General features: G+C 38.4%; 1 protein-coding gene across 2 annotated transcripts in view; it reads right to left on the minus strand.

The window, feature by feature from the left end:
• Positions 1-9,286: 9,286 nt before the first annotated feature.
• urb1 (URB1 ribosome biogenesis homolog) overlaps positions 9,287-24,363 on the minus strand; it is a 44,218-nt gene continuing 29,141 nt past the window's right edge. The window contains exons 26-41 of one of the 2 annotated variants that reach the window (XM_037531007.1): positions 23,980-24,154; positions 21,390-21,448; positions 21,067-21,257; positions 20,832-20,942; positions 19,241-19,304; positions 18,898-19,066; positions 17,423-17,531; positions 16,450-16,610; positions 14,947-15,058; positions 14,730-14,836; positions 14,500-14,643; positions 14,236-14,345; positions 12,194-12,400; positions 10,825-11,066; positions 9,855-10,412; positions 9,287-9,765 (exon numbers count right to left, since the gene is read on the minus strand). In XM_037531007.1, the coding sequence (XP_037386904.1) occupies positions 9,578-9,765; positions 9,855-10,412; positions 10,825-11,066; positions 12,194-12,400; positions 14,236-14,345; positions 14,500-14,643; positions 14,730-14,836; positions 14,947-15,058; positions 16,450-16,610; positions 17,423-17,531; positions 18,898-19,066; positions 19,241-19,304; positions 20,832-20,942; positions 21,067-21,257; positions 21,390-21,448; positions 23,980-24,154 (2,707 nt within the window). In that variant the 3' untranslated portion in view covers positions 9,287-9,577. Of the gene's footprint in view, positions 9,769-9,854; positions 10,413-10,824; positions 11,067-12,193; positions 12,401-14,235; positions 14,346-14,499; positions 14,644-14,729; positions 14,837-14,946; positions 15,059-16,449; positions 16,611-17,422; positions 17,532-18,897; positions 19,067-19,240; positions 19,305-20,831; positions 20,943-21,066; positions 21,258-21,389; positions 21,449-23,979; positions 24,155-24,363 lie in introns of both variants that reach the window. The other variant, XM_037531006.1, reaches the window with a different exon arrangement.

Raw genomic sequence — 24,363 nt, forward strand, 5'->3', positions numbered from 1 at the left:
AAAGTTGGGACAGTGTGCAAAATGTAAATAAAAATAAAATGCTATTACGTGCAAATCATGTAAACCACATATTTCATTGAAAATAGTAGAAAGACAACATATCAAATATTCAAATTGAGAAATTGTAATGTTTTTTGAAAAATATGTGCCCATTTTGAATTTGATGCCAACAACACGTAAAGATGTGGAGGGGTTCACTGCTCCATTAAAAACTGCAAGATCAAATAGTGCACCAATTCAAGAATAACGTTTCACAATGTAAAATAGAAAAGAACTTTTGCTTTTCATTATCTACAGAACATAATAACATTAAAAGATTCAGAGAATTTGGGAAAAATCTTTGTACGCAAGAGACAAATTATCGACCAGTTGCACTGACATTCCACTTAATGAAGACACTTCTAAGGCTGATGCTAGCTCCTCTGAGACCTCTGGTCAGAAACAACTCTCGACCCTCTACAGTTTGCATAACAGGATGGCACTGGAGTGGATGACGCAGTTATCTGAAGGAGGGGAGGAATACAGGAAGCTGAACCAGCTGCAGCTAAACGTTAGTAAGACTAAGGAAATGGTGCTGGACTTTAGCCCAAACCTGCCTTGGCACCAATCACCACTGATGGATTGATGTGGAGAAGGTTGGGACCTACAAGTATCTGGATGTGCACTTGGACAACAGGCTGGACTGGAGCTGTAACACTCTCGTGGTGTACGAGACCAAAGCCATCTCTATTTCCTGAGGAGGCTAAGGTCTTTTGGTGTGTGCACCAAGCTCCTTTGGACATTCTACCAGTGTGTTGTGGCTGGTGCTCTATTCTATGCTGTTGTGTGCTGGGGCAGCAGCATTAACAAAACTGCTCTGAACAAAATAAACAAACTTATTAGGAAGACTGGCAGGAGTCAAGCTGGACACTCTGGAAGTTGTGAAAGAACAAGGACGCTCGTCAAGCTGTTAGCCATCTTGTATAACACCTCACACCCTCAGTATGCTACACTGGATAAACACAGAAGCACATTTGGTGGCTGTCCATTACAGCTGCGCTGTTAAAGAGCACCATGTGAGATCTTTCTTATCTCCTGCTGTCTGAACTATGCTAAAGCATACCACTATATCACCTCTCCTGTTAATACTCACTGTGCAATATGTCATAACCTTCTGCTGTAATGACACATTCACTATGCACTTTACACTGTAATACTGCTGCAACTCTGAGTTATGTCAAAGTCAAGTCAAAGTTTATTTATATAGTGCTTTTTTCAAAAGGTGTGTCACACAGCTTTACAGACAAATCCAGGTCCAAGCCCCCATGAGCAATCCAATGGCGACAGTGGCAAGGAAAAACTGCCTAAGAGCAAAAGGAAGAAACCTTGAGAGGAACAAAGACTCAAAAGGGGAACTCATCCTCCTCTGGTCAACACCGGATAGCAAACAGCATTAGTATAAAATCATCAGTAGGAGCATCAGTTCATGATGGTGAGTTTTGCATAGCGTTGTACAGCATGAAGCTCAATGGTGGTCAAACTGATCCAGAAGGCTGGTGAGCAGTGGGCACCATAATACTCCATGTCCATGAACCCCCAGATCTGCACCTTTTATCTAACAGGAAAACTATTTACCAAAGGCTTGACTAAACAAGTAAGTTTTTAGCCTAGGCTTAAAGACTGAGGCAGTCCCAAACACTGACTAGAAGATTATTCCAAAGTTGGGGGGCTTTGTATGAGAAGGTTCTCCCCCTGATGTAACTTTATTAATTCTAAGTACTAATAATAAGCCAGCACCTTGTGATCCAAACAGGTGTAATGGTTCATAGTATGAGAGAAGTTCATTTGTTTAGAGCTTTAAACATCAGTAAAAGAATTTTGTAATCTATGCAAAATTTAACTGGCAACCAGTGTAGGTTTGATAAAACTGGGCTGTTATGGTCAAATTTTCTGGTTCTTGTGAGGACTCTGGCTGCAGCGTTCTGGACTAGCTGAAGTTTGTTAAGGCTGTTGCTGGAACATCCAGCAGGGCATTACAGTAATCTAGCCTCGAGGTAATAAATGCATAAACTAGCCTTTTCTCCATCCAGTAGAGACAATATATTTCTTAATTTAGCAATACTGCATTAAAACAAGTATGATTCTGTAGTGGAAATCACTGCATGGGCTCAGAAACACTTCTGAAAAACACTGTCTATGAAAACAATTTATCGCTGCATCCACAAATGTAAAATAAAACTGTAAAACACAAAAAGGCAACTGTAAATAAACAGGTTCCAGGAATGCTGCCACCTTCTCTGGGCCTATGGTCATTTAAAATGGACTGAGGGGAAGTGGAAAAATGTCATGTGGTCCGACGAATCAACATCTGAAATTCTTTTTGGAAATCATGGATGCTGTGTCCTCCGGGTTTATCAGCGCACAGTTCAAAGTATTCAAGTATTCATGACAGTATGGGGGGTGCACTAGTGCACATGGCATGGGTGACGTGCACATCGGTGAAGGCACCATTAATGCTGAACAACAGATACATATTTTAGCAACATATGCTACCATCCAGGCAATGTCTTTTACAGGGAAGGTCTTGCTTATTTTAGCAAGACAATGTCAAATCATATTCTGCATGTATTGCAACAGCATTGCTCCATGTTAAAAGGGTTTTGGCACTAAACTGTCCTGCCTGCAGTCCAGACCCATCACCACTGAAAACATTTGGCACATTATGAAACCCCCCCACCCCAAAAAAAAACAAATGAGCCCTGAAACTGTTGAGCAGCTGAAATCCTGTATCAAACAAGAATGGAAAACATTTCACTTTCAAAACTACAGCAGTGTCTCCTCAGTTCCCAAACGCTTACAGTGTGTTGTTAAAAGAAGAGGTGATGAAACACAGTGGTAAACGTGCCCTTGTCCCAACTTTTTTGGAATGTGTTGCTGGCATCAAATTCAAAATTGGCATGTATTTTTCAAAAAACAAAATTTCTGTTTCAACATTTGAAATGTTGTCTTTAATGTTGTAAATATGGTTTATATGATTTGCATATCATAACATCCTATTTTTATTTACATTCTACATAGTATCCCAACTTTTTTGGAAATGGGGTTGTAAAAAACACAACACAACATTTAGTTTTAGTAAATGGGACACACTCAACACACATTTATAGACAATGAGAACATAAAGACAACTTATGAGTTAAAAAGCAGAAATGGTACAGTCACTCAGCCTGTCTTTGTTGTGGTCTCACTTGTTTGACCCCTTCTATATCTGCCAACCATTGAGGCCTCACAGCTTATTGAGTAATTAGATAAGGTGGAACACACAGAGGAGACATTCAAGCAGAGAGTCTCCAAAGTTTTTACAGGATTAAGAAAGCTAAAAGGAGACTACACTGTACGCATAAAGAAAGATACAGTGTCTTATGCTTCTACAACAACACACAGGGTGTCAATTCTACTGTTGGACAAAGGTAAGGACGAGCTGGAGTACATGGAGAAAACGGCGATCATCTCAAGGATAGAATGGCCAATGGAATGGTGTGCAGGCATTGTGCTCATTATCCTCAAACCCAATAGGAAATTATGGATGTCTTTCTCAGTCAATAGCGTCACTGAATCCTTACCAAGCTAGATGCACAATCTGGGTTCTGGCAATTACCACTTGCATAGGAATGTAGGGAATTTACCATGTTTGTTACAGCATTTGGCCACTTCTGTTTTAATGTCTTTCCATTTTGCATTAATTCGGGGCCACAACAGCGATGCATGTCTCAGCTACTAGATCAGAGGTGTGAAACTCAAGCACTAAAAGGGACATGTTAAAAAAAATCTCAAAAGCCCAGCTGCATTTCTATTTCAATTTTACTTAACATGTCATGAACCCAACTGTCCATTGTTTGTTCAAAGTATAGCAAAAATAGGCACTGAATACTTGAACAATTCAAAAATAAATTTTAATAAAAACTAATTGATTTACATAAAACAACAGACTACATTAGCTGCAAATAACTGTTAAAACTCTTTAAATGTCCCCAGTGTACAATAGGATTAGTAGCTTCACTCGAAGTAGACTAGGCTTTTTTTAAAAAATTTTTAAATGGTGGTGCTGTCACATAAATCATTGTTAGATCACACACTTCACTGCAGAACTGTAGTGCAGCTCATGGTGGAAATGAAAAAAAAAAAATTGCAGGCCAAATAGGGTTGTGCCTAATTCAGGGCAATTATAAAGTTGCCCACACTCAAAAATGTTGCAGATGTAAGATATTTCCTGGGTATGCACACATATATGGGTAGAATCCCTGCCCCCAATTCACAGACACTTTAAGACCACTGGGTGATCTAATGGCTAATGAGAGTGAAATGTTATGGGAAATTGTGCAGCAGGCAGCATTCAAAAAGATAAAAGCTAACCTGGCATTATTAGTACTAGCACAATATAAACCCAATTCCAGGTCATAAAGTATCTGCTAATGTGTCTGGATTTGGACTAAAAGCAGAGAAGATGAGTGATGTCCTGCGGCTTCAAATTTGATGTACGATATGCACCGATAAAGTAGGAGGCCTTGGTAGGAACATGGGCATTTGAAAGACTCAACTCATACCTCATTGGCCTTCAGTTATAGAGACAGACCACAAACCATTGTTGTCTTAATTAGGAAGTAGAGTATTAGATGATTTGACCCCCAGTATCCAGAGATTTCACCCCACATTATTGAGATTTGATTAACACACAGTCCTTGATTCAGGGAAGGCATAAATAACAGTGTCCAGAGTTCCATTTGTGCACAGCCTGTCCAATGAAGAAAGAGAGCTGGAGGTTGAAATACAGGTGTTTGTGGATGCAGTATACATCAGTGGTTACTGGCATCTAAGTCAAAGTTAGAGCAAATTGCTGAAAAGCAACAAGAAGACTCTTTTTGGAGACAGCTAACAGAGAAATATAAGGAGGGGTGGCCAAGACAGGAAGAGCTGTCTCAAAAGATAAAGCCCTACTGGATCTATCAAGGTGAACTATACTTCACTAAAGGGCTCTTAATGAAAGGGCAGATGATATTTATCCCTGAGAGCTTACAAGCCGAAATGCTAGCCCGTCTGCATGAAGGACACATGGGTATATCCAGCTGCGAAGCGAGAGCAGTCAGTGAGGTGGTTGGGCTTGAGTAGTCAAGTTGCTAAATGTGAGATCTGTTTGAAAATCAGCTTAAACACTTGAGACGATCAGCTCTTCCCAAATGGCCTTGGCAAAAAGTAGGGGTAGATCTGTTCTTCCTAAAAAGCACAACCTACCTTCTAGCAATAAACTATTGCTTCAGGTGAATGGAAATGAAGAAAATCCTTGTCACCACAGCACTGAAAGCCATTTTCTCTAGGAATGGTGTGCCAGTACTGCTAATAAACGAAAACAGACCAGTCTTCCTCATCAGTTTTTGGATTTTGCTGCAGACTATGACTTTTTCCATGTAACTAGTAGGCCATACCTTAGCCAAAGTATCGGTGAAGCAGAGAGGTGTTAAGACAACCAAGGCCTTACTGTTTAAGAATAACTGGGCTACAGGGTCACACCACAAATGGCAGCCCAACAGGAGAGGCTTAAAGCAAAAAATGGCAAACTGAAATGAAATCAGACACCAAACTTTAACAAACGACACAGAGCCACTGAGATACCAGAGCTGAATCCAGGTCAAGTAGGTTGTAGACTTGTAATAGAATCTACAATTCTGACACACCATGGTCCTATTTTGTCCAGGCAGGGAAGGATGAACTGCAGAGAAGCAAGGTCTATTTGAACGATCCCTAAACTACCTATTGCTGGTTAAGAGGCATCAGATTCCCAAAAGGACACTGTAGACAGTATCTGTCAGACAGTATTAGCAAGTGCTACAAACCTTGCCAGAGAAATCTAAGGACTAGGGGCGTTTTCACACTCGGACCATATAGCTACGTGAAGTGTACTCAGACCGCATGTTTTTCTGTGCATATATGAAGATAAACGAACTCAGACCCCTCTAAATGGCTCCAAAACGAACCAAATTCGGACCACCTCTCGAGGTGGTTTTAGCTCGGTTCGTTTGTAGTCCGATTGATTTGTGCATTGTGAAAACATAACGGCCCCAGTCCACTTTTGCTTTATGATAAAGACCTCGAGGCTTACCATTAGCATACAAACAGTCTTCCAGTACTTCAGCAGGTAAAAACTAGTGGTGGCCCTCATGAAGCTTTTAAAGCTTCAACACAGTTGAAACAACTGTATCGGAAATTGGTTCAGTGTTTTGAAGCATTTGACACCTGGCTCCATGCTGCCATCTACTGTCCATTTCCTCCAATGACTGTTTCATATTGATTGTCATTTCTATTGCAGCTTATTAGCACAAACCTTTATCAGAACACACACACAGAACATAAACAGTCAAAAATCCTTGCATCTATATAATTTTATTTTACATAAACACTCCACTGGATGTTTCTGTGAAAGTAGAGGTGGAAGTTTGATACGTCTATATGGGGTGCTATAACAACAAAAATCTTTTTCTTGGCAACTGCTTGGCCAATTGAACTAAAACTGCACATGCTGCCACACTGGTCCACTTCAGAAATAAGTTGTTATGAACAACTCGATAATTGGACAAATATGGCCACCACTGGCCAGAAGGCTTTCAACAGGCATTTGGAGTGCTCCACAGACCATCAAATGTCATCATTTCTTCCTTTGACTGAAATAAAGATGAGATAATGACTTCAAACTAGACACCTCAAACTTAGCTATTATATGCATGTTTTAAAATTGCACAGGAAATATGGAAACTTGACAAGAACAGAATTAAGAATGGCAATATATTCTTAGGCCACCATTCTTAGGCATTAACTGCAAATTACAACTTCAAATAAAGTTGCTGGCATTACAATATATATCTTGTGGCACAGAAGGTTTCTGAACTTTATGCATCCCACTGAGCCTCACAATTTTGAACAAAGTTGATGTTTCCTTGCTATTGTCTTTTTATTGAATCACCTGAAGAAGTCTTAGTCTAGACCTGTGCAGAGTCTAAGAATATTTATTAAAAACATCCTGTTAACCAGAGTGTAGCAGCAACAGTTGAAACAAACTGATGTGCCCTGGCTTATTCTGACTGCTACAAATACATAGGCAATTGTCTGATAATAACCGAATTAGAAACATATGTACTGAATGACGAACAGAGAGCGTATTGTGAATCAACTTTCTATTACTCAGTGATCATAATAATTGAATAGGTGGGAAATAGTTCCCAAAAAGGTACTTGGTTCTTTACTGTCGTAGGCTGCGTGTGGCTCACAATGAAATCTCCCTTCCTTTTTAGAAGATTCTCAGTTCAAATCCCAATGCAAAGCGAAGGTTGTGTCCTGAGAGCATTGTGAGACAATGCATTATTAATATAATGATCAAAAACCTATGATATTAATGGAGACTTGTAGTGCTAATAAACACATAATGCTTGGACCCTTATGATTCCCGCTTCTGGCCATGGTTCGTATTGTTTCTGCAGTGTTATCATTTTTCTATCTTGTGTCCACCAGATGAATGCATGTTTCCCTTTGAGTCTCTCAAGGTTTCTTCCTCTTGCTCATAGGGAGTTTTCTCTTTCCACTGTTGCCCCTGGAGCCAGATTTAATTTTTAATGATTGCTTATTCACTCTTTTCTATTTTTTTGTGACGTGCCCTATAACGTTCATATATATGTTCATTCAAACAATTTTAATACAGTAATTCGTATTAGTCCAGTAAGAGGTCAAAAAGCAAATACCTTTTGTTTAATAACTACAATGGAAAGTATAAACAAAATACTGGGCATCATATTCAAAACTCTGCTTAAAAAAATAAAAGGAACACTTAAACAACACAATATGACTCCAAGTAAATTAAACTTCTGTGAAATCAAACTGTCCACTTAGGAAGCAACACTGATTGACAATCAATTTCACATGATGTTGTGCAAATGGAATAGACAACAGGTGGAAATTATTGGCAATTAGCAAGACACTCAATAAAGGAGTGGTTCTGCAGGTGGGGACCACAGACCACTTCTCAGTACTGATGCTTTCTGGCTGATGTTTTGGTCACTTTTGAATGTTGGTGGTGCTTTCACACTTGTGGTAGCATGAGACGGACTCTACAACCCACACAATTGGCTCAGGTAGTGCAGCTCATCCAGGATGGCACATCAATGCGAGCTGTGGCAAGAAGGTTTGCTGTGTCTGTCGGCGTAGTGTCCAGAGGCTGGAGGCGCTACCAGGAGACAGGCCAGTACGCCAGGAGACGTGGAGGAGGCCGTAGGAGGGCAACAACCCAGCAGCAGGACCGCTACCTCCGCCTTTGTACAAGGAGGAACAGGAGGAGCACTGCCAGAGCCCTGCAAAACGACCTCCAGCAGGCCACAAATGTGCATGTGTCTGCACAAACGGTTAGAAACCGACTCCATGAGGATGGTATGAGGGCTGAGGGTTGTGCTCACACTTGGCATTTGCCAGAGAACACCAGGATTGGCAAATTCGCCACTGGCGCCCTGTGCTCTTCACAGATGAAAGCAAGTTCACACTGAGCACGTGACAGAGTCTGGAGATGCCGTGGAGAGCGATCTACTGCCTGCAACATCCTTCAGCATGACCGGTTTTGGCAGTGGGTCAGTAATGGTATGGGGTGGTATTTCTTTGGAGGGCCGCACAGCCCTCCATGTGCTTGCCAGAGGTAGTCTGAATGCCATTAGGTACGAAGAGGAGATCCTCAGACCCCTTGTGAGACCATATGCTGGTGCAGTTGGCCCTGGGTTCCTCCTAATACAGGACAGTGCTAGATCTCATGTGGCTGGAGTGGGTCAGCAGTTCCTGCAAGATGAAGGCATTGAAGCTATGGACCAGCCCACCCGTTCCCCAGACCTGAATCCAATTGAGCATATCTGAGCTCCATCCACCAACGCCACGTTGCACCACAGACTGTGCAGGAGCTGGCGGATGCTTTAGTCCAGGTCTGGGAGGAGATCCCTCAGGAGACCATCTGCCACCTCATCAGGAGCATGCCCAGGCCTTGTAGGGATGGTTATACAAGCACATGGAGGCCACACATAATACTGAGCCTCATTTTGACTTGTTTTAAGGACATTACATCAAAGTTGGATCAGCCTGTAGTGTTTTCCACTTTAATTTTGTGTGTGACTCCAAATCCAGGCCTCCATTGGTTAATAAATTTGATTTCCATTGATGACTTTTGTGTGATTTTGTTGTCAGCACATTCAACTTTGTACAGAACAAAGTATTCAATGAGAATATTTCATTCATTCAGATCTAGGATGTGTTATTTGAGTGTTCCCTTTATTTATTTTGAGCAGTGTACATAATCAACCCTATGTCAAACAAGGTATTCAACACATATGTGCACTTTACAAAGTATTATAAAAGAGATTTTTGCACAAGAAAAAAATGCACATCTTCATTTAATAAACGCTCCACATTCTCCAACTCTGGGGAATGATACTGGACATTCCAGACTTTTTTTCCATTCTAGATCAAATTTTGCCAAAACAAAAATCAGGTTTACATTAATGTATATTTGACATTTTTGATTTCAAGTTATGAAGACAGAATCCAAAGCAGAAAGAATGTCTTTACAAAGGTGTACAACAGGACTTTTGGAGCTTTTCTGGGACTTCTTTCTGTCTCTGGTCACTAGTTTGGCATGGGTTAGGAGCAGCTGAGGCACCTTGGCTCCACTCCAAAGCTCATGAATGTACAAGGACAGTAACTTCAGCCCTGCTTCTAAGCAAAACAGATTAATTATTTAATGGCAAACAAGGTAATCAGTATTAAAATAAAGTAAAAATATGATTATGGGTATGCCTTACCTCTTTTGGGACCTTCATCAGTAGTTGTGTGGAGGCATGCCTTTATCATACTCTTGTGAAGAGCCTCTGAGGATCGTTCCACCTCTAACAAGTGCATCATAATTGAGGTAAAAAGCTCAACTGCATCCAGTTTGGAGATGCTTTTTTCATGCAGTCTGTGCTCACATGTCTGGTGGTACAGTCTCAAGAGGTGAACTCGCATAGCTTCATTAGATAGCAAAGAATCTGCAATTGTTTTATAGGACAGAAGAACACTTTGCAACCATTTCAAGACTGTACAGGTGTTGCTTTGATCATAGCTCATCTCAGACAAAGTCTTGAGGATCCATTTAAGGATATTGTGAGCAGTTGCACAGATGAGACTGCTGGAATCAGGAAAGTCACTACTACGTAGGTTAGGATTGGGTAGGACATGCCACGGCTCCCAGTTTGTAAGAATATTCATCAGCATGGATTTGCACTCATCTAGAGGTCCATCCGCAACATCACACAGATGCTCCAGACAGGATTGGGAAGGCTTTGAAGAAACTTTCCCTCGTATTTTCTCCTTGTCTGTTTCTGAGAAAAACATTTGTTTATATTTAGGTGAGGACAGGAATGTTACACAAAATCAATAGGATGCATATGCCGAACATTTAGCTGGTCACAGAAGAGGAATTTCTATTAGCACTGCAAAGACTGACATTAAATTTAATGGACCAGAGAGATTTCAGTCAAATTTAAAGCCATATATCAAGATTAGCCAACAGTAGAAAACAACTATTCATACTGGACAATTTTCACTTTTTACTCTTGCTCAGTGAGGAATCCTGCTTTACAATATCACCAGAAGTATCTACAGAGTACACAAACCTTCACAACACTGAATCGTTCATCCCAATACTGAAAAGTTACTTGTGTATTCAAATACTGACCAGCTGAAAAATGCATATCACCACAGAAACTAACAGAAAACCAAGGGACTACCTACCCAACAGTCCTCTAATGCTGTGCTTGTAGGCCAGGTCATGAAGGTCAAACAGTAAAGCTTTGTCATGGGTCAGTGTTCCCCAGCAGTGAATCAGCCTGAGTACTGCAGTGCATGAAAGGTTGTGGGGGTGCATTGTTAGCCAGCCAGCATCTTCATAGGCACCAAGAGACATCTTCTGATGTCTCAGCACAGATCCCAGGGTCTGCAGAAACCACTGCAGTTCTTTTATTTCCACTCCGCTCCTGACCAGAAATACAAAATATTCATCACAAACACAATGACACAGCTGTTACAGTATAAAAGTGGTAGCATCAACTGGAGGGTTCATTAGAGGGTCCCCTAAAAAACCCCACACTTAATTTTTTTTTGTTTACAGGACATTCCATTACAATTTGAACAGATTTTTTTCTGTTTCAGCACTGCACTGTAATATTTCTGTATTTTCAAGCATATACATGCTAGGTGGATTAACTAAACCATTCCTTAACAGCTCAAAGCTGCAGCAGAGGAGACACCAGAGTCCTTGCACCTTTGTTGTTAAATAATTTCAAATACTAGCAATTTAGGAATCAGATGATAAATAATTTATTCTGTATTAGAATGTGCTACAGTTTTACTGTGTAGTTTGTTTTACTGATAAAAGTAAGAGCTGTAGGTGTTTAGTTAGCCACAGACTTTTATGTGTGTGTGTATGTGTGTGTGCGCGCATTACAGTCTACCGGTGAATTACATAAATATTTCTGGAATGCGTCCCAAACCAATGCAGTACATATCTGAAACAGCAGGTTGGGTTGGGTATTGTTTCTTTAATATTTTTTTAAGGAGTCATGAGAAAATGGTTCGATACTACTGGTATGTGGTTACTATAGGAAAAGGTTTAATAATATTTATAACAATTCAAGCACAATGGCAGATAAACAACTTCCAGCAAGTAAAAACTGCCCATGCATCCTTTGCCAACAACACCGTACACAACAAAGACAAGTAAACAGAAGAAAAACGAAGACAAGCAACCTCTAAAGACAGAATTAATCAGAGCCTGAGAAAAAACAAGGGTAAACATTGGAGCAGCCATTCAGAGGTGGAGGAAGCTATGGGACCTGAGAGGCTTCAAATCCTATGCAGAATTAGCCATGTTTCTGCTTAACAGGTATTTATCCCTGCTTAATTTATGTTTTACGTCACCTTTTTCCCGGTGGCCACCACTGGTTAGTGTTGTTTTATTTGAAAGTTTCCTAAAATATTTTTGTGATGTGTCCAGGCAGTAATATCGGTTTGATATTTTCCCCATATATGTGTGTGTGTTCATGATTAGTCCTGTTAAGGTTAGGGTAAGGGTTAACCCCTTAACACTAACCCTAGTGTTTACCTCAGGTGTCTAATGACTGAGAGCAGGGCATACAGGTAGTCACTGATAATTGGTAGAGGAAAGCACTTGGCTGAACCATCTCCTTGTTGGTCTGCTGCCCTGGTGCTCTGCACCCCTAGTCTGCTGCTCTCTTTCTCGCCTAGGTTAGTGAACCACAGGGAATGGAGCAGTCCAATCACAGCACTCAACAGCTTGCCATTAAGACACCTGCCAAAAGCAAATTAATTCAAATTAGTCATTTTTAAAATGAAATGAATCTGAACCGTTTCTGAAAACGTAACATGAGTGGCAAGTTTGCCTATTGTAGGGATGGTCAATTCATATTATGATTCATTAAATTTCTCACAATATTTTACTATTGTTCTGATGACAATAACAATAACAACAACAACAACAACAACAACAACAACAACAATAATAATAACAATAATAGTAATAACAATAGTAATAATAATAACAATAACAACAACAACAATTAATTCAAAATTATACTGAACTTTATAAGCCCAACAAACCTAATAAAAAATATAAGACTGAAATGTTCTATTCTACAATACAACCTCTGGTTCGTTTTAACCTCCTTATGCATCCTCAATTCTGTTTTGCACTTGCAGCTGGTCTCTATAACATTTTACTGTTGGCTTTATACTCTTAAAAGATGGTTTTGCAAGGGTTCCTCAATAAAGGCAACAGTACTATATAGAACCGTGAACAACAAGATTTGATTCCCATTTTGAATTTGATGCCAGCAACACATTCCAATAAATTGTGATGGGGGTATCCCAGACAGGCTAAGTCTTTCAGAAGTAAAGATGACGAGGGGTTCACCAATCTGTGAAAGACTGCATGAGCATGAGAGTGCAACTACTCAAGAACAACGTTTCTCAACATAAAATAGCAAAGAACTTTTGCTTTTCATCATTTACACTACATAATAACATTAAAAGATTCAGAAAATCTGGAGAAATCTCTTTATGTAAGGGACAAGGCCAAAAACCAGTATTTGCTGGCCATGATTTTTGGGCCCTCAGGTAGCACTGCATTAGTGGAAATCACTGCATGGGCCCTCAGGCACCATAGCATTCTGTAGTGGAAATCACTGCATGGGCTCAGAAAAACATCTTTAAAAACTGTCTATGAAAACAGTTCAGTGCTGCTTCCACAAACGCTAACTTAAACTGTTAAACAAGTAACCGTATATAAACAGGATCCAGAAATGTTGCCACTTTCTCTGGGCCTGGGCTCATTTAAAATGCACTGAGGAGAAGTGGAAAAGTGTCCCGTGGTCCGACAAATTTCTTTTTGGAAAATCGTCAGTGCACAGTTCAAAAGCCAGCATTCGAGATGGTATAGGGGTTGCATTAGTCCACATAGCATGTGTAACAGACACATCTGTGAAAGCACCATTAATGCTGAATGATATATACATGTTTTGGCAAAATATGCTACCATCCAGACAACGTCTTCTTCCGGGAAGGCTTATTTCAGCAAGACAATGTCAAACCACATTCTGCATGTATTACAACAGCATGGCTCTGTATTAAAAGAGTCTGGGTGCTTAACTGACTGTCACTACTGAAAACATCTGGCACATTATGAAATGAAAAATATTACAAAGGAGACCCTGAACTGTTGAGCAGCTGAATTCATATGTTAAGCAAAAAATTGTTACCATTAATTTGCCATTTCATTTCTAACTTATCAATATAATTATTGACTTATTATTTAGAAAATTAGCATGCCATTTTTTAAGATGGTACAACTGGCTACCATAACATTATCATATTGTTATTCCCTTATCTGTAAAGTGCAACCAAATTAGTTACGCTGTTTAAGTGGTTTGTGGGTTTATCACTGTATCCATGACTTGGTACAACCCTTTCCCATTTTACTCCTGTAGAAGTTTGAGGGAATTCTAAGATATTGTTACAGGAACTTCATGTAAATTATACTGTGAACTGACAACCTCATAATGGCTTTCACTTTAATACCAGTACATCTCCCACCCCAACATGTTGTAAACAAGACAATTTCATACTGACCTCTTTTCTGTGATTTGTATGATCCATGTTAGGACTCCATGAGCCTTAGTGAGGTCATAAGCTGCTCTGATGACATGTGCACTCTTTCTGAGTATATTCATAATCTGAATCTGCAATGTAGAATTATAGAATTAAAACCTGTAAAAGTTGCATGATGCATTTTAATCCATATTTCCTGCTTTTCATTGTTTTTGATTACTTTTGTTTTTTGTCTAGGAGGTGACTTCCTCTTTTTTAACCAAGTGCATAGTAAGAGCAGTGTACCTGGATATGTTGGTCACAGAGAGGGCTGCTGCAAAAGCCAAGAAGTGTGTGATAGATGCTCTGCTGTTCACACAGATTAAAGCTGAGCCTATCCATCATGCCCTCTTCCAACACATTCAGCATCCAGTCCCGCTCCAGTTTGTGCTGAGAGAGACAGTCAGTTTGTTGGCAACAAACAATGGCTGTTGTTTCTTTTAAACTGAAGAAACTTTCAAATAATCATACATTACCTCCAAATCAAAGCTATAAAAAAGTCTGAAGAAGTCAGGAACCCTGTTGAGATCCACACACTGTGTTCCCAAAAGAAACCTATTTATCACCGGGTACAAGTGATCCTCTGTAGAAGGGCAGACAGTTTTGAGAGTAAGCAAATCAATCAAATCAAAATCCTAATATCTCCCAGTCAGTGCACACATGACGGTGCTCTAAAAATAAGGCTCCACTCACCAGGTCTCAGAATCTGCTGAGCCACTTTTGCAATGTAGGTTGTATGTACAAATGGGACCTTGAGGTTTTGTTTCTGAATCCCATTCTTGACCGTATCCAACAGGTAAAGCAGCTGGAGACATCACAAACAAAGGCTTGCTTGCCACTCAACTCTCCAAACGTTTTGTAATATTTAATTATGTATTTATACCCACTTCATTTTAGGTGTTTCATTCTTAACTAAAGGGGAACCCACTGATTTTGCTAAACTAATTAATTATTTAATGGTTAATGAATATAAACAAAATCATTCAGAGTGGTTTGGTGTGCTCTTTTCTAGAGAAATTTACTCAGTCAAAATTGTTCACCATTGTAGTACTAGGAACCAGACGCTGGTATGTTATGTTTATCTACTATCCAAAATGACCAGTGAACTTATTTATGTGCCTTGTAAAAAACCTCACTATTAACCTAACTACCTCATTATTGTACCCCATAAACTGGTACGCAGAATAGAATATAGTTTGCTGTGGACACAAATTTCCATTCACCCTGGGTTGTTCTCGCTCTCTGTCTCTGAATGATTATGTTCACATCTAAAACACTGAATGATTAAGTAATTTTGCAAAATCGGTGGAGATTCCCTTTTATAAACTGTTAGCAAGCATCAATGATCTAATAAATGGAAACATATGCATTTAAGCCAGCTTACCAATGTGTTATAAATGCATTTGTGACGCTGTTATAAATGCATTTGTGTGATGCTATAGACTAGTTATTACCTGTTGATTAATGGGTTACATGCTAATTAATCATTCAGCTGCAAGCATACTTATAACATCCTTATTTAATGGTAAAGAATTTGAAACAATGTACTTAGTTTTCTCATTTTACTTTTGCAGAGGTATGAGGGAATTCTGGGATAGGTAAGTTTGACAACAATTTACTGTTAATTATTTTATAAACTGTTAAGAATGGACATTAGCTCCCAAAGTGCATACCAAAAAAATACAGTAAGACAGTGGCCTAGTAAGCTGAAAATGAGTTGTCAGTGTCAATTATCAGGGCATATAAACATACTCAGAGCATATAACTTAAGTGTGAGTGTAAGCTTGCAACTAAAATGTGGCCATGTACCAGTACTTACTACTTAGATATTTGGTAGAGTTCATATAATTGTTACCTCTTTACATTCATAACCAACATGCCAAATAAAGACATTTCAAGTATGCAAGTGAAAGATTGTAATTAACATTCAACAGTTAAAAACTAATTTCCAGAGAATCTTATTAACTCATCATGTAAATACATTTATTACATTTTTAAGTTATTAATTTTTAGTTATTATACGTTAAGTTTTAAGCTTACAACAGGTTTCCATTTAATATGTCATTATTAATTGCTTGTGAATAGTGAACTAACTGTTAAGAAGATGACCTTAAAGTGTTACCTGATTTATGCCCTACATGGTACTTATAGGGACAAAAGGTATGGTTTCTGTGTGGCTGTTTGTATAGTATTTACCTGTTTTTTCTCTCTGAAGTGGGCTCCCTCCAGATGCTCATAGAAGGAACACAGTACATGATAGGCAGCAGACCTCATTTTATGGTCATAGCTGCTTAGGGCCACTACAGTGACACCCAGAGCATGACAAGACACAAACTTCTGGCAGTCTACCACAGACTCTGATAAAAGACAGAGGGGAGGAGGAGAAGAGGCCTCATGTCACAAAACAACAAACAAAGTGGGACCAGCGTAGTAGTGATACCTTGATCTGATCTGAAGGATCAGAATCACAGCTAATTCAGTTAAACTTTAATGGATGGTGCATCGGCTATATTAAGCTGAATACAATTCTGATCACTTTGTTTTATTTTTTAATGTTTTCAGTATTCAGAAAAAATATTTCAGCAAAATCAGAAAATAGAAAAAAAGTAAATACTAGCAAAATCAATAATAGATTTATATCAGAATAAGTGAAAATGAACAGTGATCTTGAAGTTTAATAAAGACTTGAAGTCTAATTTAACTTTTAGTATTTGCTACATATTTTGGATAGATATTTTGGAAAGATTTTGCTTGTGAAATTTATTATTTTAATTTTAAACTTTTAGCACAAAATTCCATAGAGCTGACAGTGGTATTCATTCTGGAATAACTTGAGATTCAGAAAATCAGTCACATGTTCAAAGGCATTCCAACTGTAGTTGGCACTGATCAAAGACTAACGTGTATAATGAGGAAAGACTACAAAGGCTAAATACATTTTAAAGAAAACAAACAATACATTTAAAACTTAAACCTTTTAGGAAATCACTTTACTTTAAAGTTGCTGGTTGATCCAAGAAGCGGGAGTGAAAAACACTGTCTCTTAATCAGAACACAAGTGTTTTAAACTACAGATAACTAGATAAAGGTCAATAATTTATTATCAGTGCTACATACCATCAATCACATTCGCACATAAACACATGCAGGGAGTTAACTTGGGAGTTACCTGGGCGAAGAATGAAGCTGAAAAGAGGGAGAAGAAAGCAGGGGTCATACAGACACAGCTTATCTGGTGTGACTTTTGTCTCCTCTGTGCAAATCACCTCTTCTCCCTCCTTAAAAAAAAAAACAAAACAAAATTATATTTCATTAATCAAAGCATAAATGAAGGTGATAGTAAATGTTATGATGCACAAAATAAATTAACTTTTTTAACTTTAATGATAAGTTTAAATCATTAATGGCTACTCAAATGTTAACAAGGAATAATACTAAGAAGTCTAAAACTGAAAATTCAGCTTTGATGTTGGCTTGCCAAATTGAAAAAAAAACTTAAAAATGTAAAATGAAAACTTCAGAAGTAACAATCAACAGGTTTCTATGGGTTATGGAGAAGTGAACAATGGATAGAGGGATAAAATAGAAAATCATAGGTCTATAAATCACCATCCTATACATGATAAATTCATGTATATTCATGTATACAGTTTGGATTCTTGAGGGAGGCAGAAGGAGAGATCGAGGGGGTGTGAGAGAGACATATAAACAAGCAGCAAAATATAAACAAGGATGCAGAAGAACCTAAAAGATATTCTTCACCCCTGCTTATTGTTCTTGGACTTTTTAGACTTTATTTACAGATAGTTTGGTTGTTATGTGTAGCTTATTAGGCCATGCAAGGAGTATGAAAGATCTGACTGTTTTCAAGCTTCTAACGAAGACCCTCCGAACCTACTTGACAAAAAAGGCCCAGGAGCATATCTAAGTCATCGTTCTTTACATCACTAGCACAAAAACAGGAGGACAGCAGTGCACAACATGCACCAACATGTCATCCATTTTTTCTATACTACCACTCATTTTGGAAACACTTTTCAGTCATTTGAAACCAACTTTACTGAAGGAACACTTGGGTTTGTATGTTTACATTTGTCCAGGAAAGCTCTGAAGTTTTTTTCAAAAAACTGTTCATCAGGAATTAAGTTATAATAAAAGCTACATCCAGAAGTTTTGTATTTGAAGAAAAATGATGAACAAATCTGGAGGTAGATATTGTACATATATTAATTACAAAATAATTAGAAAAGAGAAAATAAAGCAAATCGAAGTAATGTACCTTTCTATCTGGGAAGTTAAACTGCTGTCTTTTTTGTGTGATGACAAATTTTGAATATTAAAAAAAAAAAAAAATTCTGCAAGCTGGCAAAGGCAGACATAACAGATAGAGAACGTTACTACTAGCGACTTGTTTGGGGGAGAAGAAAAGAAAAAAAAAAAAAAAAAAAGATACCGGGCTTTCGCATTCACCTCTACATATTTTCCACATCCAGGTGTATGGCAATCGACAGGCATTGTTTAGTTTAACTGTGTCTTTGCTAAAGTTGAGTTTTATCCAACTACTCTAACCAGCTGGTTCAGAAGTTACTCAGTTAGTGAAGGTACAAGTGGGATTAGACGTGTTGATGTTAGACAGTGAAATACCTGTGGCACCAGGCGGCGGTGTAGTGGAAAGAGGGCAACAGTATTCAGCATCCTGTCTGCAGCCAGCTGGGCCAAAAGCTGCTCTGAGCTGGGCTGTTGCCACAGTGATGGACCCAAGCACTTCCGTGTCTTTTGGTAGTTCATTGCTGCAGGACCCCAGAGCAAACACCTAAATATACATACAAGTTAGGAATCACATTTTACCTGTTAGGACTCAATCATCCTCAAGACAGCAACACATACCTAAAGAGAGTGAACTAGAAATAAAGAATGCAGATGAATACAAAACCACATGCATTTACATTTCAAGAAAAAAAAAAAAAAAAAAAACAGGTCAACTTACTGGAACTCAACCAGACTAATGTTTTTCTTCTCATATTCTTGCAGTAGCAGCAGCAGTTTCTGATCTGTGGAAGTGCAAAACAATTTTTAAGTGATCACTCACCCAGCAAGTCGTACATCCTTTTACTATCATTACTGAAATAGTGCTAATTAGCCATTATATTTATACTGACTATGGTCAAAATTGTTTCAAAGCTAGCTAGCTACATGTGCAATGATGAAAAATTGCTGGTTCTTTTGAGAAATTACAAATATGTTATCAATATCTAATGATCAGGACTATCTGAAGTAATCACTGAAAGTGGTAGCTGAAGTACATGGATTAGTTGTTAAATAGACTTATTTCCTATCAGTTTAATTCATACCTTGATGCATCACCTCAATTTATACCTTGGTTGTTAGTTATGTTCATAATTTGGTTTTAGTATTTGGTAGTTTGCTTTGGTTGTTTGTTTAGCTGCTATTTTTGTTCTGATTCACAGTTTCTTTCAACTGTAGAGAAGGTTAGTTAGTAGCCTGTGTCATGTATCTAACTTCATTCAGTTCCTACTGTTAGTGTTAGTTGATAGCTGTGGGCAGGATAAAAATGACCACTTAGCTGTGGTACTATTTCTGGTGGTAATATTTAGTGTTTCACTCTCCTGCTGTGCAGAAAGCCTCACCCACATGCCCCTCTGATGATACTGGTGCCTGCACAATCATATGCTATATGTTTTATCTTTCTCATAATACTCTGAGCACTTCACATATTCATACTTATATATTGTCGTGATAGGAATCAGTAGTCTCTAATGTTTTCTGTCTCATTTTCACTGCGATATGCTCCCAACAGCAGAAACTTTTATATTTTTCCCTGACAGGCCTCTAACAGTGGTCATTGATCAAGTTATCACTCATTAATCTAAATACATCTGTCTTGTTTTGCTATCTGGTGTTGAACAGACAGGGACAGGTACATTTTTGAGTAAAAGTCCCTTTCAAAGTTTCTTCCTCTTGCTCTTAGGGAGTTCTTCCTTGCCATGGTCACCCTTGACATGCTCATTGGGCCTGGATTTTCTTTAAAGCTGCTTTAAGACAACACAATGTAAAAAGAGCTATAGAAATATTTACTAGACCTTGTGGAAGTACTGTTACAGTGGAAGACTCCCTTGTCTTAGACATTCCATAGGAAGACTTGTCTCACCAAAAAACGGACAAAAGAAAAGAAAGGAAGGACAATGTGTAGGACCCTAACTGCCAAACTGTTCTTGCTCTTTATTTCTTTAATCTATTCGGTCACTGCTTTGTTAACAATGCGGTTCTGGAAGATCCCTGTCTGTACCACTCTCAGACGGAATGCCAGCTGATCTGTCCTGCCAAGTCCTCTGCTGAGGACCTCCCGGTAGCAGAAGGCCTCTGGAATTGACTACCATGTCAACAATTCTGACTTCATCTATGCTCATGCAACCAGCCTTCTTTGTATGCTTTACATTACTGTCATTTAGAACGCTATCTTGAATCTGATCTTTAAAACTAATCCTAAAACTAGACAGGTGTTAGTGCACATGTGCTTATCATTTACTGCAGTGCTGTTACAGGACTAATTAATTTACCTGTAGGATTTAGTGTAGCTCCATATGCAGCAAGAAGAACAGGAAAATGATTGCTGTTACAGACCTCGGGGCATTTTTTCACCAAGGTGAGCAAGAGAGATACCAGTGCCTCTAAAGAAATGAAACAAAGGAGATTAAATATAAGAAATATCCATATTTGGCAGAATACAAAATACAAACATACAATGAGTTTTTTTGGCACATCAGTGTACTGACTAATGGTTGAAATTCTTACCTTTACACTCGGGAATACTGTCCGTCTCATTCTGGGAGGACAGCATTGTGGGCAAGAACAGAGAATGACTAGTGACCATCATGTGGAGAGCTTCTATGGCAAGCAACTCTTTGGAAGCATTTACATTTTTGTACACCAGCTCCAATAAAGTGTTAAACGTGACCAAGAACCTTTGATCTTGATAGCGATACCTGGGACAAGAAAATGTTACAAAAGGAACAACAAAAAAAAAAAATTATGAAATACAAGCAGATGTATCACGCCATGTTAATATTCAAAGTTGCTTTAGATAATAAGATTATAAACAACAAAAAATTGCTTACTTTAGGCCTGACTTAACAAAGACATTCCAGTCCACAGCTTTAAGATTCTCTGGAGAGATCTGTAAGCACAAACAGGGTAACATTACAACATTAGCTATACATGATGGATATTAACAAAAGGGGTCACTTTGTAGTATTTGTATTCACATAAACAGGCATTTACATAAGTAGATAAGCAGATTATCACTTCTATGAGACGCCATGATATATTACTAAGTCACAACTTTTCAATGGGGAAGTTCATGACCTGTGAAACCTGTACGTTGCTTCAGTAGAAACTGCATGCAACACTGAAATCTGTGTGTAGATCTTAAAACATGCTGTGCATGCCAGTTAGCCAAATAATATCACAGAACTAGAAGTGTACTGGAAGGAAGAGTGGGTGAAAAAACGCTTGCAAGCTCCGATATCTGCGGGGGTTTGAATTACATTTTTTGTTACATAAAAACAGCATACAAAAACAGCATACAAAAAAAATACAAGTAACAGTGCATTAACATTTACAGAAAAATGCTTTTCACGTGTAATTATAAAAATGACCTTTGTAATGAACTGCTTCTTTTAAAACTATTTGCTGCAGGTTGTTTTTACTTCTTTTTACATTAACAAAATATGTATTGTGTAATTTTGTAATATGCAACCAAACCCAAAAACAACCCATCTAATTAGCTAATATTAATGAAATCACAATCTCATTGCAGCTGATTGTGATGCCAACATCAAAATTGATGTAGTCAATGGTTTAGACACGTTAGCTTTCATTTTTTTAGATTGTCATTTTTGCTGTTCACTCATTTTTATGGAGTTAATTTTGTGCCAGAATTTTCAAATAAAATCATTTTAAGCATATAACTACACATTTGAACCTTTTTAGATATAAATGTATTATTCATTTTGTCTGTCATCATTTTCATTTTTTCTATTTGCTGAAACAGTACTGTTCTCTTCTAAAACCAATCCCCAGTGAACATTCACCAAAAGATGCAAGCAAAAGTGTAATTCCAGAAGCAAAAATGTATCAGCAAAATTGTCAAATTGCAACAATGAAAGCAAATACCCCTCCTCAGGGCACAAATTAGAATACGTTTCCACTGAAATTAAAAAAAGTAATTCATATTATTAGCCGAATGTGAAATTGCCATCAATGAAAAATAAACAAAATGGAGAAAATTTGATGTACCCGGTAGAGTTGCACTAATACCATTTTTTTCAGACCAGGCAGAGGTAGGAGTACATATTTTTGTACTCACCAACACATAACAATACATCCAACGTTATAACAAATTACCTACTTAGAATGAATCACAACAATCTTTTGGGCCGCCTTTTATAACTACTTTATCAGCTTAAAAAGCACAACAGCAGATGGGGGAAAAAAAGATCCATCATATGCTGCTATAGAATATTCTGAAGCCAAGTAATATATAAGAGCTGGCATAACATGGACTAATGTTCCACATTAAAAGAAAACTCAAATAAAATAAAACATATCGCAAGACAAATATAACTACTTCCCTGCATCTCAAAAGCCTTGGACGGCTTGTTTTTTCCACCAAACACTTAAGTCATTCAATTTGATTGACAATTGTGACAAATTAACAGTGACTGGTGATAGGATTTGTTAATCAGCTGTAGCCTAACACCGTTGCTTTTGTTTAACTCCCAAGAGGAAAATGTTTAGTCTGGTAAGACTGGAACTGAAATCCTGAGCAAGGGCTTACACTATTAATGGCATGTACGATTTATTTGTTTCCAGCTTATGAAGAACAGCTTGAATTCTTAAACCTCTATTTATGCCAGGAAACAAATTATGATTCACAGACTCAAGGCTCAAGACTCAAAGTCCAAGTCAATGATGTTTTGATTTTTTCATGTTACGTCTCAAGTTATCAAATTTGTGACTCAAGTCTGACTCAAGTCCAAGTCATGTGACTGGAGCCTACACCACTGCCTTAGACTAGCCTGTCAGTCATGCTACATGCATGCTACATGCAGCAGCAGTAGACTTGCTAATTTAACTGTTAATAAATAAATGTTTAATTGGGCAACTGCTCACTTTATATGACATTGTGAATCTCAGTACACTCCAATTTTTAAAAGGCTTTAACCCCCCTGAGAAGTAGGTTATGTGGACAAACCTAACCAAGATGGGGACAACCATCACCCTAATAAAATATCTAAAATAATAATGTTACTGAAACATTTGACAGTTCAGTGCCTGTGTGGTGGAAAATCGCGACAGTGTCGTTCTTCTTATAACCCTGTCGTTCCCCCGCCCTTACGTTCCTTTCATGGCAGTAAGCATTAGTCAGCAATTGTACACCATTCTCTTACATGTTTATCTTATATGACATGTTTACTGAGAACAGCCAGCGAGAACATCCAGATCTGACCCATAGCCTTGTGTCTAGGCGCTACTGCTCTCGCTGCCTCTTATCTTCACATTCTGTACCTGTTATCTTCTGAGACACAAAACATGTTGATCCCGCTACCTCTCGGCCACTGTGACATTTAGAATCATCTCTAAGCATAGTACATTTCCACGACACCTGAAAAACATGCAACACGAAAACAAAGCAGATCTACACACCAGTAATGTTTTCAGTCTCTTTAGCATGACCTCCTCTTTTGTAAACTGTGGAGTCTTCTGCTCTTTGTAGGTTGTTGATAGCCAGTGCAAAGCAGCAGTGAGCAAAGATTCTCTCCAGTGCAATTCCTCTGGTGTGTTGGCCAACTTCTCAGTGATGGAGTCTGCTAGCTGCCACCTGAATCAAGACCAACCACCACACATAAAACCATCACTGACGAAACAAACTGTACTTGGAGCCTCTGTAATAATAATAGACTAATTTGACTAGAATAATTTGAAATTAATCAAATCTGACATTATCAGTACATTTTGCATTCATGAGAATATTTACAATTGACACGTTTTGTTCAACAACTAGTGAAATACTTGCCCTTCTACATCTGC

The sequence above is a fragment of the Pygocentrus nattereri genome, chromosome 19, assembly GCF_015220715.1.
Source record: "Pygocentrus nattereri isolate fPygNat1 chromosome 19, fPygNat1.pri, whole genome shotgun sequence".
NCBI lineage: Eukaryota > Metazoa > Chordata > Actinopteri > Characiformes > Serrasalmidae > Pygocentrus > Pygocentrus nattereri.